Below are 17,730 nucleotides of genomic sequence, written 5' to 3'. Positions count from 1 at the left end.
TCATCATGGATCCTTTGGAATTGTCTTAGATCTTTGCCTTGATCAAGCATGCTGATGGTACCATTCTTTCGCATTATCCAGCCTTGCTTACATCTTTTGTAGATGTCCCTTGAAGTCCACATTGGTCTATGTAACCATACAAGACCCATAAGCCTCTTGAGACAGCTTCCCCTTTTCCCAATTGGGGCCCATTGTGTCTTCAGAATTTTTCTCTTGAGCTGACATGCCTAGTGGGGTCCTTGCCCATGGGATCCAGCCTGTCCTATCTCTGCAACTTTTCCCTCCATAGATCTTGGGTGGCTGTCAGACCAAAATGGGACAGTCCCTTCCTCCCATTGCTCTCACCAGGTCAACTTTGTCAACTATCACCTCCTTATTCAGAGAGGCAACCTGGCATGATGGACTTGGAGTCAAAAGGACCTGAGATCAAATCCTGCCACTGACACTTGCTCTCTGTGTGACCTTGTGGATGTGTGGCCCTCATCTGTCAAATCAGGACAATAATACCCACAAAAGCTACATCACAAGGTTATGCTGATAGGAACAAATAAATATAAAGCATTTTGGAAACATGACAGTACTTTATATATATTAGATATTATCATTTTTCAGAGCTAGGTCTAAGAGAGAAGCATGTGCTATTACTTCCCCTTCTGAAGAGTAAGGTCATTTTAACTCCTTGGGCCTCAGTTTCCTGATTTCAAAATCCAGGGGATTAGACTGGGGGTGGGGGAAGACTAAACTGGGGGACTAGAAAGAAGGCAAGGCACCGTCTTCTCTCTACTCCCTCCATTTCTGTTATCTGATGCCTCTAAGTGGAAGCTCAAAGGTGCTTTTTTTTTTCTTTGTATCATTAAGGCTTAGCACGGTGCCTGGCCCATTGTAAGCCCAAAATGAATACCTATTGATGATGGTTGTGTTGGTAACAGCAATAGCAGCACTACTACTACTACTACTACTACTACTACTACTACTACTACTACTACTACTACTACTACTACTACCACCACCACCACCACCACCACCACCACTACTACTACTACTACTGCTACTACTACTACTAGCTTACATTTATCTTGCATTTTCATACAGCTTTTTGCATATATTATTTGTAGTATCTAAGAAATACACAGTACAAGGATTATCCTTCCCCCACCCCCATTTTATAGATGAGAAAACTGACTAGTGTCAAAATCAAGATTTGAACCCAGGTCCTCTTGACCCTTAAGGTCCAATGCTCCCTCCATTTTGCAACATGGGGCGAATACAGGGGGAGATAGTAAGCACTTAGTAAATGTTCACATGAGTTGAAGGAGAAGGAGGCTACTGTATCCATTCTTAGGATTTCGAGACACCTGAGAAAGATTGTTCTGTCACCATTGGCAAAAGGCAGAAGATCCTTGTAAAGGAAAACAACCTTATGGAGTAAACGCTCTCCCTGGGCAGGAGGTAGCATCTGTTTACTGTATGGAATGAAACTGTTTCCCAGAGATGGAGGAGGTGGTTTGGGGGAGAAAGAAGAGGCAGAGGTGACTCCGACAAGCTGGAAGAGTCGGAAGGAGGTGCGGATTTATCAAGATGTCCCTGCATTTTATACCTGAAAGACCAGCTGGTTTAAACCTCTCATTGTGTGAATAAGAATTCCCAATTCTTCATCCTAGAATCTTCCAGATCCTTAGAGGCAAACCCCTCTTTTTTTTGTTTTGGTGAAGCAGTTGGGGTTAAGTGACTTGCCCAGGGTCACACAGCTAGTAAGTGTCAAGTGTCTGAGGCTGAATTTGAACTTAGGTCTTCCTGAATCCAGGGCCAGTGCTCTATCCACTGTGCCACCTAGCTGCCTGGTGACATTGTGATCTACAAAGGACATACTAGGTAGTGTGTGACAGGTGGGATTTGAACTCTGCTCCAATGACTTCCTAAGCCATTGTTCTTTTAATTGGGCCGTGTGACTTGCTCAAGGTTATGCAGGTAATGGCAATAGGTGACTAAGACCTGGAGTTGAGAAATTTTTATCTGGTCATTTTCAGTTGTGTCTGACTCTTCGTGAACCCATCTGAAGTTTTCTTGGCAGAGATACTGGAGTGCTTTGCCATTTCCTTCTCCAGCTCATTTGACAGATGAGGAAACTGAGGCAAACAGGACTAAGTGACTTGCCCTGGGTCACACAGGTAGTGTCTGAGGCCAGCTTTGAACTCAGGTCTTCCTGACTCCGGGTCTGGTGCTCTATCCACTATTCCACCAAGTTCCTGAACTGAGGAAGACTTGAGTTCAAATCCAAGTTCAGACACTAGCTGGGTGACCCTGCATAAGTCATTAAGCTTCTGTTTGCCTCAGTTTCCTCACCTGTAAAATGGGGATAATAACAGCACCTACTTCCCCGGGGTGTCGTGAGGACCAAAAGAGATAGTAACTACAAAGCCCCAATGCCTGGCAAATAGTAGGTGACATATAAATGCTAGCTGCTTTTTTGTTTTGTTATGTTTTTGCAGGGGAATGGGGGTTAAGTGACTTGCCCAGGGTCACACAGCTAGTAAGTGTCAAGTGTCTGAGGTCGGATTTGAACTCAGGTTCTCCTGAATCCAGGGCCGGCGCTTTATCCACTGCGCCACCTAGCCGCCCCCAATGCTAGCTGTTCTGATGCTAATGAGAAGTGGTGGAGCCGGGATTCAAACCCACATCCCTTGGCTCCAAGCCTGCTGCTCTCCCACACACCATGCTGCTCTCCTGCTGACGATTACATTTCTGGTGGGTTTCAGGTTGTAAGCACCCAGAGAGCAGGGACACTTGCTTTGTCTAGCTCTGCTGGGGACCAGGGCAGCCTGGGGCGGGGCAGGGTGGGGCTGGGGGGAAGCGTTGATGCTATGGGGCGTGGCTATCCTTCCTGTGGGCTTTCCCTGTTCTCCTTCAGGTACCAGCTGGAAGTTTGGAGATGCTGAGCAGCCTTCAACTCTGTTTGAAGGCCAGTGCTTTCCACTCCCACCCTCTGCCTGGTATATTTTTAGAAGCTCTCAGTCACTGCTGCCAGCAGAGCCTGCTGGGTGATTCAGAGCTTCAGGAATACGCCAAGCGAGCATGACGTAGCCCCTCGAGCCGGGCCGGGCCAATACGGTTACGTAATACTGCAGGTCCTGAATGAGAGGTGGGAAGTTGGGAGCAGAGTGCACCACTCTCTCCTCTCTCCTAGCCACCCATCCTAAGATCGCCTCCATACATCCCCCAGCATGCCAGGCTGCTGCTTCCCAAAGCTTCCCAGGCCCCTGCTGCAACACCTCCCCTCCCCTCCCCACCAACCGACAAAGTGACCAGAGCTTCAGTCTTCTCCACGAGCTCCTAGCCTTTGGCCCGTTGGCCTTTGGGGGCATTTCTGACCCTCTCTAGGTCATCAGGAGAGCCTAGACCTGGAGCTGTGAATGAGCTTGTCCCAGAGAGCTGGCCGTGATGCTGATTGTTGTAAACATCCATAAAGAGACCAGACATCCCTCCTCCCGGCTCCAACCATCCCCATGTGTGAGGACCCCTGGATTCCCCAGTGGCAGCATCAGCAGTTTGCAAAGCCCGCGGCTGCCTCTGCCTCTGCCTCTCCTATCCAAGCTGGCCCAAGCCCGAGCCTCCAAACAGCCTACTCGACAACCATGGCACACACACCGGCTCCATCTGTTCCCCTAGCCGGCTGTGACTCCAAGCTGGTCCAGGGCTCTAAGAACATCTGGCCTACAAAGCATGGATTCGTTCTGCTCGACTCTGTATATTTGTGACCAGGGTTTTGTCAGTGAACTAGAATTTATTAAGTTCTTGCTCTGTGCCAGGCACTATGTAATTGATAGGAATTAAAAAAAAAACACACAGCCCCCATGGGGGCAGCTAGGTGGTGCAGTGGTAGAGCACCGGCCCTGGAGTCAGGAGTACCTGAGTTCAAATCCAGCCTCAGACACTTAACACTTACTAGCTGTGTGACCCTGGGCAAGTCACTTAACCCCAATTGCCTCACTAAAAACAAACAAACAAACAAACAAAAACACAGCCCCTGCCCTCAAGGAGTTTCCAGTCTAATGGGGAAAGCAATGTGAAATTAACTATATACACCTAAAATCTGATATCTAACATTTATATAGCACTTACTATGTCCTAAGCTGGGACAGATAGATGGCAAAATGGATAGAATCCCAGGCCTAGAGTCAGGAAGACTCATCTTCCTGAGTTCAAATCCCACCTCAGACACTTGCTAGCTGTATAACCCTGGGCAAGTCACTTAACACTGTTTTGCCTCAGTTTCCTCATGTGTCAAATGAGGTGGCAAACCACTCCAGTATCCCCACCAAGGAAACCCCAAATGGGATCACAAAGAGTCAGACACGACTGAGCAACAATGTGGCAAGCACTGTGCTGAGAGCTTTAGATTTATTATCTCACTTGATCCTCATAACATAATATATACCCATCTTACAGATGGGGAAACTGAAGCATAGAGTGTAATGGGAGGTAATCTCAAAGGGAAGGCACTAGGAGTGGGGACTGGTGATCTGGAGAACATGGAGTTTATTCTGATGACTGTTGATTGAAAAATGAATTTTTTTTTTTAAAGTCTAGCTGGCTTGGAATCACGATCACAGAATGTTCAGGTTATGGGATTTGAGCCAAACCTGAGCAGGAGTGTCCCTTTCAACATTTCAACAAGTGGCTTTAGCATCATAGACCCAGACCTGGAAGGGAGACAGATCACCATTAAAAATAAGCAGATATGGGGGCAGCTAGGTGGTGCAGTGGATAGAGCACCGGCCCTGGAGTTAGGAGTACCTGAGTTCAAATCCCGCCTCAGACACTTAACACTTACTAGCTATAGATATAACCTATATCAGATTACCTGCTGTCTAGGGGAGGGGGGAGGGAGGGGAGGGAGAGGAGGGAGGGAGAAAAATCTGAAATTGTAAAGCTTGTATAAACAAAAATTGAGAACTATCTTTACATGTAACGGAAAAAATAAAATACCTTATATGTAAAACACTAGCTGTGTGACCCTGGGCAAGTCACTTAACCCCCATTGCCCCACAAAAAACAACAACAACAAAAATAAGCAGCTAGGTGGTGCAGTGGACAGAGCACCAGCCTTGGAGTCAGGAGGACCTGAGTTCAAATCCGGCCTCAGACACTTAACACGTACTAGCTGTGTGACCCTGGGCAAGTCACTTAACCCCAATTGCCTCACCAAAAAAAAGAAAGAAACAAAGAAAGAAAGAAAAGCAGATATGGGGGCAGCTAAGTGGCACAGTGGATAAAGCATCGATCCTGGATTCAGGAGGACCTGAGTTCAAATCCAACCTCAAATACTTGACACTTACTAGTTGTGTGACCCTGGGCAAGTCACTTAACCCTCAATGCCTGGCCAAAAAAAAAAAAAAAAAAAGGCAGATAAGTAATCCAAACAAGAGGAAGTGACTCGCTTAAGGTCATACAGTAAACAATGGCAGTGAAGATTTGAAGCCCCGTCCCTCCCAGCTTCAGCAGTCTTTCCACAGCCTCATGAGCTTCTAGCTCCAGACTTCTCTGTTTGGCATTTAAAACCCTTCACTGTCTGGCTCCACCCTGGGAAGTCTCTGAGCTCTTCCTTATTGGCTTTTGCACTCAAACCACCAGGAAATGGTGCCAGTTCTCTCTTCTGAGCTATGCATCCCCAAGTCCTTCCTAACTCTCTGTCCTCCAATCCACCTTCATACAGCTGGCTCAATGATTTTCCTCAAGTACCAGTCTCCACATCCCTCCCTCATTCAATCAATTGCAATGGATGGCTCCCTATTACCTCCTCCGTACCAATTAAGTCTCTTTCTCTCTCTCTCTCTTTTTTTTTTTTTTTGGTGAGGCAATTGGGGTTAAGTGACTTGCCCAGGGTCACACAGCTAGTAAGTGTCAAGTGTCTGAGGTTGTATTTGAACTCAGGTCCTCCCGAATCCGGGGCTGGTGCTTTATCCACTGCACCACCTAGCTGCCCCAAGTTTCTTTACTTTTAAAGGAAAACTAGCTTAGCCTACAGGGGCAGATGTTATTGCTACAATTCATTTCACACCTTGGGTGCCTTTGTAGAGGCTATCCTCCCACCCCTACCAACCCCACGTGGAATGCTTTTATTCTTAGTCTTGCTAGTTTCTTTTGAAGCATAGCTCAGATCTCTTAAAGAAAACCTTCCTTAGTCCCCCATTTATTAGCGTTTCTTCTCTAAAATGACTTTGTAATTGCTCTGCATTGATTTCTTTGTCTATAGACACACCCCTCCCCTATCGAATGTAAGTTGCATGAGGGCAGGAATTACCTCACTGTATCCCTAGTGTCAAGGGTGTATCCGGCACTTGCTAAATGCTTGTTGAATTGAATTGAGTTGAATTGTTTTGTGGTCATCCAGTTTGTGCCTGGAGACCTCCGCTGAGTAGCGTCCACACTGTAGGGTGCAGGCAGCTAGGGGTCACAATGGATAGAGTGCCGAACTGGGAATCAGAAAGATTCATCCTTATAAGTTCAAATCTGTCCACTGACACTTACTAGCTGTGTGACTCTGGGTAAGTCACTTAACCCCAATTGCCTTAAACATCCAGGGCCATCTCCAATAATCTTAATGTATATCTTGCCACTGGTCCCAGATGGCTCTGAAGGAGAAAGTGAGGCTGGTGACCTTGCACAGCCCTCCCTCACTTAAATACAATTCACTCAAGTCATGACATCACTCCCAGTGTCATGGTCCTCTTTGGTGATGAAGGAAGAAAACATTAATGGACCACCATTCTCCTAAATGCCCAGGTCTGGAACCTCACTCACCTCGGATTCTTCCCTTGCCCTTATCCTATAAATGGAAATTCCGATTCCTCTCCTCTCTGTCTCCCCAAAGTCCTTTCCACCCATTGCCTCCTTCAGATACCCATTGCTGTCACCCCCATTTAAGTATTGCCTTTCCCCCTTACTATTTTAATAACCTCCTAACTGGCCCCACTGATGCCAAGTCTTTCCTCCCCCAATCTTTAACTTATCCTTGGGGTAGCTTCACAAATAACCTTTGTAATAACCTTCGTAACACACAGTCCTGAACGTTCCACTCCCTGCCCCTGGTCCAGTGTGGTGCCTCCCTAGATTTCTGGGATAAAAGAACAAATTGTCAGTGTAGCATTTTCAAAATCAGTCGTATGAATGCTAGCTATTATTTTTGTTGTTAGCAAAAGCATTTAATGAAATAGCACAGTAAGAAAAGTAGCAAACTATTTCTCCCATATACCTAAGGTACGATTTCATGGATACCATCAGTGGGAAGTCTAGACATGCACGAGGTACATATCTGTAGAGGTATACACATACGGGCAGGCTATATGTGAAGGATCATATATGTGGAGAATCTACATGTCCATGGCCCACGTATAGAGAGGTGTACACATGGGGAACTCGTGTGGCTGGGGAGCAGGGAAGAAGCAATTCATGCTTCTACTAATTGCAGGGGCGATGGATGCTGTCTTCTGGTGATTCCTTTGCACTGGTCCTCTTGAGCCTGCTCTTCCTTGGCTTCATGGAGTAGAGTTCTTCTCCGGTGTGTAGGTGTAATAGAGATTCTCTGTTGGGCATCATGCCCTGTTGCTTTGGTGTTGCCCCTCCTTGACAGTACTTCTGATTCTACGGTCACTGCCAGGCACTGATCCACTGGGTACCGAGTTGTGAAGCTTTGACTTTCAGCCAGAGTCCTCAGCTGAAATACCACTTCTTCTGCATGAAAGGAAGAGTGGATTCTGGCCTCACTCTTTCAGGTTCAAGTCCAAAGGCTTTTTACAAAGCTCTAACATGGGGAGAAAACCCTCAGTGGGTTTTCCTTCCATGCCAGTGTCTGCCTGGTTCTCTGAACCTTGGCTGGAATGGGCCGTAACGGTCCAGAAGGAAAGTCCTTACTTGAGACACCAAGATCTTTGGACATAGAACTAACTGGTGCCGTCAGACCAAAGGCTTTTTTTCCAGCCTTGACTTGCTTTGCAAGTACCAGGGTGCAATTTCAGAATATTGTTTTATGCCTAAAATAAAATACATTAGATTATCACAGAAAACAATTATCTTGACATGCAGTTTTCAAATTAAAAGAACCCTTGGACTAGATGGCTCTCAGGTCCTTTCCTGTCCTAAGTATATGACCTTGGTCACCAAGGTCAGTGTCGGTATCAGATACTTCACTCTGAACTAGGGTTACAAAGTCTTTTTGACTTCCTGCTTACCTTCCAAGTGTTAAACATACCCAGAAAGTGTTGATTTTAAGATTACTATTCCTGAAAACCGCTAGGGGTTCTTAGGGTTCAGCCCCCTCCAGTGTATGAACCCCAAGATATATTGTCTCCCCTATAAATGAATGAGATGGGAAAAGGATAAATATCAAGCCCAGAGGCCAAGGCCAATTAATTGTCTTCTTCTTTCCAGTATTTAATGTGTATGTGGGGTCAGCCACTAGCCGCCCTACATTTAAATTAAATTAAATCAAATTGTTCTTTCAGAAAAGGTTCTGATCTTCAGGGCTGATGTTGATTTTGCTTTGTTGGGGTTTAAACAGTGTCATTTGTCAACAGGAAGAGAATGAAACTCCTGGTACCTGGTGGTTATGCCAAGATGAAAGGCCTGTTGGGTAGGGAGCAAGGAAGGGGAATTCCTGTCATCTGGGGCTCTGGAAGACTGGGCAGGGAGGGGACTGATGCCCCTTGACTGCTAGAGAGCACCATTCCTCTCTGTCTCCATTAGGCTTCTCCCCATCTGAGCCCTCTTCCCTCTACTTCCATCCCATCCCAAAGTCTCCTGTTCTTTGGGCTTTCCTAATATCATTGCTTCAAGTCTGGTTCTCTTTTCTTCCTTACAGGTAGAGAAGCTTGTGAAATACTTGGACCCAAATGACATGGGGAGAATCAACTTTAAGGATTTCTGCCATGGAGTTTTTGCCATGAAAGGTGAGGCTTGGAGGGGAGGGGTGGTGGGTGGCTGTCAGCAGGGGCCCCATCCAGCTGAGGAGAAAACAACTGGCTGAAGAAATTGACAAGGGCTTGGAATAAAGATAGGGCAAGTCTGTGGGTCCTCCCCAAAATGGAGTCCTAAGTATCCTGGGCCAGTTACAGGGAAGAGGTGGGATGTTATCAGCAGACCAGGTGAAGTGGCCAAATGGAATCAAGATAATGATTTTTTTTCTTTTTTGGCCATCTCATCTACTTATCATTTATTCATAATCATGCTGCACTGGGCTCTGTTTTAAGAAAGCACACCCCTTAGTACCACTCTATCCCCACCAAAAAATACTCCCGGACTCTCATTGAACCACTGTAAGTCGTTATAATTATAATAAAAATCCTAAATTCTTCATACTTGCATAGTACTTTGCAGTAAAGGGAAAAGCAAGGTTTGTTATTGACCAGAGTACAAAGCCAAAACAAGGGGACGATTATGCATAATAAAGGTATGGTCCTAGGGCAGGTAGGTGGAGAAGTCTGACTTTGCCTCTTAGTTTGCCATTTGGTCCCATTCAAATTGATTTGCACGCTAAACCACTGAGAATCTTGGGATGTGATTATCTGGAAGCCAGGGCTTTCATCTGAACCAGACACGGAGGTTGAAATGGTTTAATCTTAGCATGTGGGCTCTCTGCCTGGCTTCTGTTAGCTCCCTATGGTGGCTGCTACTAAAGAGCTATCAGTCTTTCCTTATCAGGGAGAGAGCTCCCTCATACTGTATAATAGCAGACAGGAGCTGAGATGGTCAGTGAGCATCCGTGAAAGCATGAGCCCAGAAAGTTATGTTAATACTCAGCAGTCACCATGAGAGCAACAGAGATGCCAATGACAAAGACTGGTAAAACCACAGGGGAAAAAAGAGCAGGGAGACCAGCAGTTACTACACATCCCTCGGAGCAGGGCATACATCACATCTAAAGATGAGGAACAGATTCAATGAGAACAGCATGAGGATATACTCCACAGAACTGCCCCAGGGATGTCTTTTTTTTTTTGGTGAGGCAATTGGGGTTAAGTGACTTGCCCAGGGTCACACAGCTAGTAAGTGTCAAGTGTCTGAGGCTGGATTTGAACTCAGGTACTCCTGAATCCAGGGCCGGTGCTTTATCTACTGCGCCACCTGCCCCCCCCCCCAGGGATATCTTAAAGTGAAAATCCAATCATGTCACTCTCCTTCTGAACAAACTCCCAGAATCCTTACATTGTCTCAAGGGACACTCCCTCCAGGAAGCCTTTCCTGATTGCTCACCCTCCTCTGATAGTGTATCCCCAACAAAAGTTAACTTGTATTCATTTTATATACTTATTTATATTCATTTTATATACTTATTTATATTAATTTTGTTTCCCCTAAAGGAGTTTAAGATTCTTGAGATAAGGAGCTATTTGATTTTGGCCTTTATATCCCCAATACCTGGCATAATCCTCACTGATTGATACGGTCACCAGAAGATATCAGTGGTTCTGTAGCCCCAGAGATATGATGTGACCTGGAAGCATGTGTCCCCTAAATGCACAATCTCTTTATGTGTTCACACTTTACATTGATGGTGTGTACATTTGATGGAAATCTAGTCTTTTATAACTTTTATTACTCTGGTAGCTCTTTTGAATACCTTGCTTTTTAAACTAACTGTGTGCTCTGGCAGACTAGAGAAAAATAAAGTACTCATAAGCTATGGTTTTTGAGTAGATGTAGGACCATAGAACCTGGTGTGATCATTCTGGGAGCCCCAGGTGTTATGGTAGTTTTTAGAGAATTTTCCCGTACTTGACCTTACTGGATCCTCACAAGAGCCCTGCTGTCACTGTAAAAATAATTACAAAACCATAACAGGGAAAATATGCAGAGAAAACATTGTTTATTATTCAGTTACAAAAAAACCCCATTTGAGTTAGAAAAACAAACTGTAGCCATTAGGGTTTTCCTCCAGCACAAAGTCTCTCCTAAATAGCTTAAGATCATGGGAGATTTCCTTGTTAAATGGAACCATAGAGGGAACTTCGTTCGATAATCTGATTATTAGTGTCAAGCAAGGCACAAACAGGGAGACAAATGTTGCCAAAGGTGTTTGCCACTATCAAGAAGATTGATTTATGCAAGACCCCAATAAAAGAGAGATTCCCTAGAGATAAGGGGCGCTGAACCTGAGGTATATGAACACGTGTGATTGTCAGGGCAGCTTAGGTGGCGCCATAGAGAACAGAGTGCCAGGCCTGGAATCAAGAAGACTCATCTTTGTGAGTTCAAATCTGGCTTCAGCTCCTTACTAGCTGTGTGACCCTGGGTAAGTCCCTTAACCCTGTTTGCCTCAGTTTCCTCATCTGTAAAAGGAGCTGAAGAAGGAAATGGCAAAGCACACCATCATTTTTGCAAAGAAAACCCCAAATGGGATCATGAAAAGTCAGACAGGAATGAAATGACTGAACAACACCAAGTATAATTGTATTTTATTGATTTCCTTTGGAATCCTATATTTTTGTTTTATGCATTTAAAAATATTATGCTGAGAAGGGGTTCAAAATTATCACTAGATCATCATCTAAGGGGTCCATGACACACATAAAGGTTAAAACCCCCTGCTTTAGAACGCAATATTCTCCTATTTGTGGATAATGAGCTGATTATATTAAGTCCTTTATTGCTACAGGGTCTCCTCAATGAGATCTGTAGTTACTGCAAAGAAGTTGCACCCATAATCCATATGACAAATGCCTATTATCTATTATGCTCCATTTGGATTGATAATTAGGTGGCTGGACTTGGAGTCAGGAAGACCTGAGTTCAAATCTGCCATGAGATACTTACCAGTCATGTGACACTGAGAGACTTTAACTCTGTCTTCCTCAGTTTCCTTTACTGGAAAATGAGGATAGTAATAGCATCTACTTCCCAGGGTTATTATGAGGATAAATTATATATTTGTAAATGCACTTTTCAAGGGGCAGCTAGGTGGTGCTGAGCACTGGCCCTGGATTCAGGAGGACCTGAGTTCAAATATGACCTCAGACACTTGACACTTACTAGCTGTGTGACCCTGGGCAAGTCACTTAACCCCCATTGCCCTGCAAAACCCAAACCAAACAAACAAACAAAAGCACTTTTCAAACCTTAAAATGCTTTATTATTGTTATTATTATTATGGTGATAACTGAGCATGTGTTACATGTAAGATAGATGCTTTAGATATTTAGTGAGCCAAGCACAGAAATGATCAGGAAGAAGAAAGAAGTCCGGATTGCTTGGGGGAAATTGTTCAGTGCCCTGAACAATCCCAAGATGCTCCCTAATACAAAAATCTGTCATTTTAATACAAATGCATTCCTGGTTGTGCTGAATGTCACCAAACCTTGGATATCACTATTTCTGAAGAAGCAAACTGAAAAAATACCAGGAGAAAATATTAATGATAGATATCACAGGTAAAAACATAATATCTAAAAGTCATAAGGAACTAATAAAATTTGTTGTTGTTTAGTCATTTTTCAGTCACGTCCAACTCTTCATGACCCCATTTGGGGTTTTCTTGGCAAAGATACTGAAGTGGTTTGCCATTTCCTTAAACCGCTTATTTTACAGATGAGGAAACTGAGGCAAATAGGGTTACATGACTTGTCCAGGGTCACACAGCTAGTAAGTGGCTGAGGCCAAATTTGAACTCACTTCCTGACTCCAGGTCTGTGGCTCTATCCACTGCACCACCTAGCAGCCCTGTACCATTAAAATTGTTAAAGAGCAAAACTGAATTCCCCATGGAGAAAATGGCCAAAGAATTTATAAAGGAGGAAGTTCAGATTGTCAATAATCACTTGAAAAAAAAGGCTTAACCTCACTAACAATCATAGAATCACAGGTTTATAGGTTTAGCACTAGAAGAGACCTTATGGGCCATATTGTCTGACCCTCTCATTTTATGGATGAGAACAATCTGTTGGAATGTCTGAGAAATGTCACAATCCAATGTTTTTTTCCAAGATCACATAGTGAAGTAGGTGGTGGTCCTAGGATAGAGGCTTGGATTTGACTCTTTTAATTCTAAAGCCTTTTCCTTTTATGGTATCACACTGCTTCTTAAATTAAAAAGTCCAAATTATAATAACCTTTGGAGGGGGCAGAGACAAGATGGCAAAGAAAGGCAGGGACTCAACCAAGCTCTCCCCAGAACCCCTCCAAACAACTTTTAATGTTCAAAGCAATTTCTGGAATTCAGAACCCACAAAAGGATGGGGTGAAGTTAAGGGTGTGAGTGAAGACACAGGAAGCTTCTTTCACTTTCCTTTCCCTTTCCTCCCCTCCTCTCTTGCCCTTTCCTCCTCCACCCCCTTCCCTTCCCTTCCTAATGAGGTACCAATTAGATTTTTTTAAATATGAAAATGCTAATGATTTTGTGAATTTATTTTGCATTCTGCCACCTTGATAAAGCTACTAATCATCTTAATTAGTTTCTTCCCTGATTCTCTGTTGTTTTTTTCTTCTCAATACTCCACCATGTCATAGTATTCATTTCCTCTTCTATATGCTTGTGTTTATATATTTAGTTTTGGTCTCCTATCTTATTGCCATGTTTCTAGATGGGTGTCATATAATAGTTGGAGAGAGGGGTCATCCTTACTTTGCCCTTGATTGTAATGGGAAAACTTCCATCATTTCTACATTGCAAACAATGGTAGTTCTTGGTTGTAAATATATGTGTTTGATCATATTAAAGACTAGTCCAGGGGGCAGCTAGGTGGTACAGTGGATAAAGCACTAACCCTGGATTCAGGAGGACCTGAGTTCAAATCCAGCCTCAGATACTTGATCCTTACTAGCTGTGTGACCCTGGGCAAGTCACTTAACCCTCATTGCCCTGCAAACACACACACACACACACACACACACACACAAGACCAGTTCTCTGCCTATGCTTTTTAGGATTCTTTACATATATAAGCTCCGTGTAATTCTGCACCCATTCAAACAATCATTGTTTTTGTTATCTTTGTTGTTATCAGGATTAGTTTGTTTTCCTAATATTGAACCACACGTGCCTCCCTGGTATGAATACAAGTTTGTCCTCTTGAATTTCTCAACATATTGCTATAGTCTGTTTAATAGACACTTGCTAAATGATTCTTGACTCCTGTTCAGGAAAAGGCAGAGACCGAAATTATTTAGAGCTGGAAGATGGAGATGATTTGAGGCTCCTCATTCAATCCCTTGGGGATCTAGGGACCTGTTGCACAGCACAGCCCATTCCCCGCCCCACTCCTGCCTCCTTTCCATCCCTCTTTCCCATCTACCAACAATTCTTCACCCGCCCCCAGATTGAAGCTGCCCCAGGCTAGACCAAGCCTCTTTCTCATGGCCTGCTTGTGTATCCCCAGGGTGTGGAGAGGTGCTGAAGGATGTGCTGGCCATGGAAAACACAGCAGCTCTGCAGTATGAACCAGAGATCGGGGATTACGAAGATCAGGTAAGAGCTGGATGAGGCCCCTTCCTGGGGAAGCAGCTCTGGGATGGAGGCGGGGGGGGGGGGGGGAGGGGTCTGTGGCTCCTTTCTCCACCCCCCCCCCCGGCGTTTTTCAGCTTTTGGAGTCTGAAGGAGCATCCTTCTCCCTTGCAGTTCACTGGGCTCTGCTCGCCCCCTTGGCACCCAGCATCCCTTTGGTAAGGGCACGGGTGTGGGTCCCCTACAGAGATCACGTCATCTTCCAATCTCTTCCGATGCCTTACATGCTCAGTCAATATTCGCTGAAATTGCAAAGTCCATTAGCCTAAACCCTGCCCTCCTAGGTTGGGCAAGTCCTTTCCCAACTCTGCTCCCCATTTGCCACCTCTGTAAGACCAGGGCAGTGTGAAACAATGGGGCAAGCCCTGGCTTTGGAGTCAGAGGATCCAGGTTCAAATTTTGCCTCCATCACTGTGTAATGTTAGATAAGGTACTCTCTGATAAGGTCCCTTCCAGATCTAAATCTATGATGCAATCAATGACAAGATGGTCCCTAGGCTCTCGCTCTCTCTCTCTCTCTCCCCATCTCTGTCTCTCTCTCTCTCCCTTTCTCTGTCTCTGTCTCTGTCTCTCTCAGGGTTAAGTGACTTGCCCCCAGGGTCACATAGCTAGTAACTGTCTGAGGTTCAATTTCAGGGCCAATGCTCTATCCAATGGACCACCCAGCTGCCCTCCCTAGGGTCTTTACTAGAGCCAATATTCTGGGATTATCCTGGGTCAGGTGGGTCGCTGTCTACACTGAAGGATGGCTGGATTGTGATAGAAGCCCAGGTAGGGCTGGATGGTCAGTGTTGGTTGTGGGTCCCCGATTATCCGCTAGGGGTCAGTATGAGACAGGAGGAGGGGCAGGAGCAAAGTCTGGAGCTGGGAACAGCTCAAAGGTGCTTTCTCGCTTCTGCAGTAATTGGGGCTGAAAGCCTGGAGGCCGCTGTCCCCGCAGGGCACACAGGCAGGGAAGGTTATTTTGGGCTCTTCCTGGGAAGAAGGCCTGCTAACCAGAACGCAGGTGCCAGACCCAATGTTGTCACTGTTCACACACACACACACACACACACACACACACACACACACACACACATCTCTGGCATTTTTTTCCTCTTAAAACCTGTTTGCTGGGACTCTGATGGAGAAAGTGAAAATGGGGAAGAAAAAATCAGATTCTTGAATTGATTTATCAATCAGTCATTCAACAAACATTTATTAGTCCTTAGTGTGGCTTGGGCACATTTTTTGTTGTTTTCATTCAATCATGTCTGACTTGAGACACCAGAGTGGTTTGCCATTTCCTTCTGCAGCTCATTTGATGATTAAGTGACTTGTCCAGGGTCACCCAGCTAGTAACTGTCTGAAACTGGATTTGAACTCAGGAAAATGAGTCTTCATGACTCCAGGCCTGGCACTCTATGTACTCTAACTGCTCCAATTAGGCACATATAAGTGCTTAAAAGTTTGTTGATCGCCTCACTCAAGGAGCTCATTTATGTTAAATTACCTTAGAGGGGGCGGCTAGGTGGTGCAGTGGATAAAGCACCAGCCCTACATTCGGGAGGACCTGAGTTCAAATATGACCTCGGACACTTGACACTTACTAGCTGTGTGACTCTGGGCAAGTCACTTTATCCTGTTTGCCTCAGTTTCCTCATCTATAAAATGAGCTAGAGAAGGATAGGGCAAACCACTCCAGTATCCTTGACAGGAAAACCCCGAATAGGGTCGTGAAGAATAGGACGTCACTGAGATGACTGAACAATCAAGCAATTGCTTTAGAGCAAAGACAACTAGGAAGTGCTTAGTGCAGAAGACGATGCTTGAGCTGAGCTGGGGAGGAAGCTTGGGATTCTAAGGGTTAGAGGTAAGGAAGGAGCACAGGGCAGGCATAAGGGTAGCCGGTGCAAAGGCCCAGAGATAGGAGGTGAGGAACAGTAAGAAGAAGGCTGATCTGGCCTTTCCAAAGAGAGAGTGAAGCTGAATACTAAGCCTGGAAAGGCAGGTTGGGGCCGAACTGTGAAGGGCCTTCAATGCCACTAGCACTTGATTCCAGCGGTGACAGGGAGCCATTGGAGTTTATGGACATCACGTGTATTCCCTTGGCATCATGAGGCTCCTAGGGTCATGAAGACAGTGATGGCAGAGGGCGAGCTGTGATGGGTCCTGCCAAAGCAGAGCGTCTTTGAATACACTTGCATGTGGCAGATCGCTCTGTGGGTCTCTCCACCTAGGACTGACGTGGCCAAGTTTGGAGACAGAGGCTCATCACCAGAAGGCTGACCACTAGAAGAGGGGGCTGGAGCTGATGACCTTTGAGATCCCTTTGGCCTCTAGATCCATAATCCCCTGTTGTTGGACCCTATCAATCAATGGCTCAACAAGCATTTATCAAGCACCTACCCTGTCCTGGGCACTAGGCATCCTATACATCACGCACCTCACCCCAAAGCCTTGATTCTTCCATCTGTCAAATGGAAACAAAAGGGCTATCTGAGGAGTAGGGGACCTAGTCAGTGAGAATCCTTTGACCCCTTTGGAGGAAAGAGGTGGCTGCCATGTGTCTTCAGGCAGGGGTTTGTCTGAGTGTTCTCATGTGGAATTCTGGGGAAGTCAGGGTGATATGATCCGACACGGGCCAACATCGCCAGGCAGACGCAGCTGCTCCGCAACTGCCAGGGACCCGAGCAGAGCATTTGACCCACCCCCCACTTCTGGAGATGCCTCCTGGTCCGTGCTCCCCTGTGCCAGCCAATGAAGGAATGATGGGGCCTGGGCTGGTGACTGGAGAAAGGGTTGAGGGAAGGAGGAAGGGGAGAGGATGTGATTATCAGGACTTCAGTGAACCCAATGAATTGGGTCACGTCTGGGGGTAGCTTTGGGATCCCAGCTGGTGCGCGGCTTTGGAATTTGTTCCAGGAGCAATTAGAGAAACCTGCATTCTTGGTAACAAGGCAAGGGGGCGGGAGGACAATGACAAAGCAGCTGGCCAGGCAATGAATGCCAACCCAGGGAGCGCTCCTGAGTCCTGGCAAGCACCAAGAGTTTGAGGGTCTCGGGGAGATGGGAGGAAGGGCAGGGTTGTCAGAAATCTCATGAATTTTAAACCCTAGAGGACATTATATGAAGGGAGTCATTTGGTAGGAAGACTGGATGGGAGCCTGCAACTCAAAAGCTCTGAGTTTATGGGTCACCAAGTCTACCCCCTTCCTCCTTTCTGCTTGAGCTCTGGGCTTAATTCATTGATGGAATTG

At 45.6% G+C, this 17,730-nt stretch overlaps 1 protein-coding gene across 1 annotated transcript in view; it reads left to right on the top strand.

The window, feature by feature from the left end:
- Positions 1-17,730, top strand: part of RAB11FIP4 (RAB11 family interacting protein 4) — a 173,676-nt gene that overhangs the window by 27,801 nt on the left and 128,145 nt on the right. Inside the window, exons 2-3 of the mRNA XM_044000326.1 lie at positions 8,858-8,945; positions 14,367-14,455. Coding sequence (XP_043856261.1) covers positions 8,858-8,945; positions 14,367-14,455 — 177 coding nt within the window. The remainder of the gene's footprint in view (positions 1-8,857; positions 8,946-14,366; positions 14,456-17,730) is intronic.

Source organism: Dromiciops gliroides, chromosome 4 (assembly GCF_019393635.1).
Source record: "Dromiciops gliroides isolate mDroGli1 chromosome 4, mDroGli1.pri, whole genome shotgun sequence".
NCBI lineage: Eukaryota > Metazoa > Chordata > Mammalia > Microbiotheria > Microbiotheriidae > Dromiciops > Dromiciops gliroides.
This window is presented reverse-complemented; position numbering and strand designations above follow the sequence as displayed.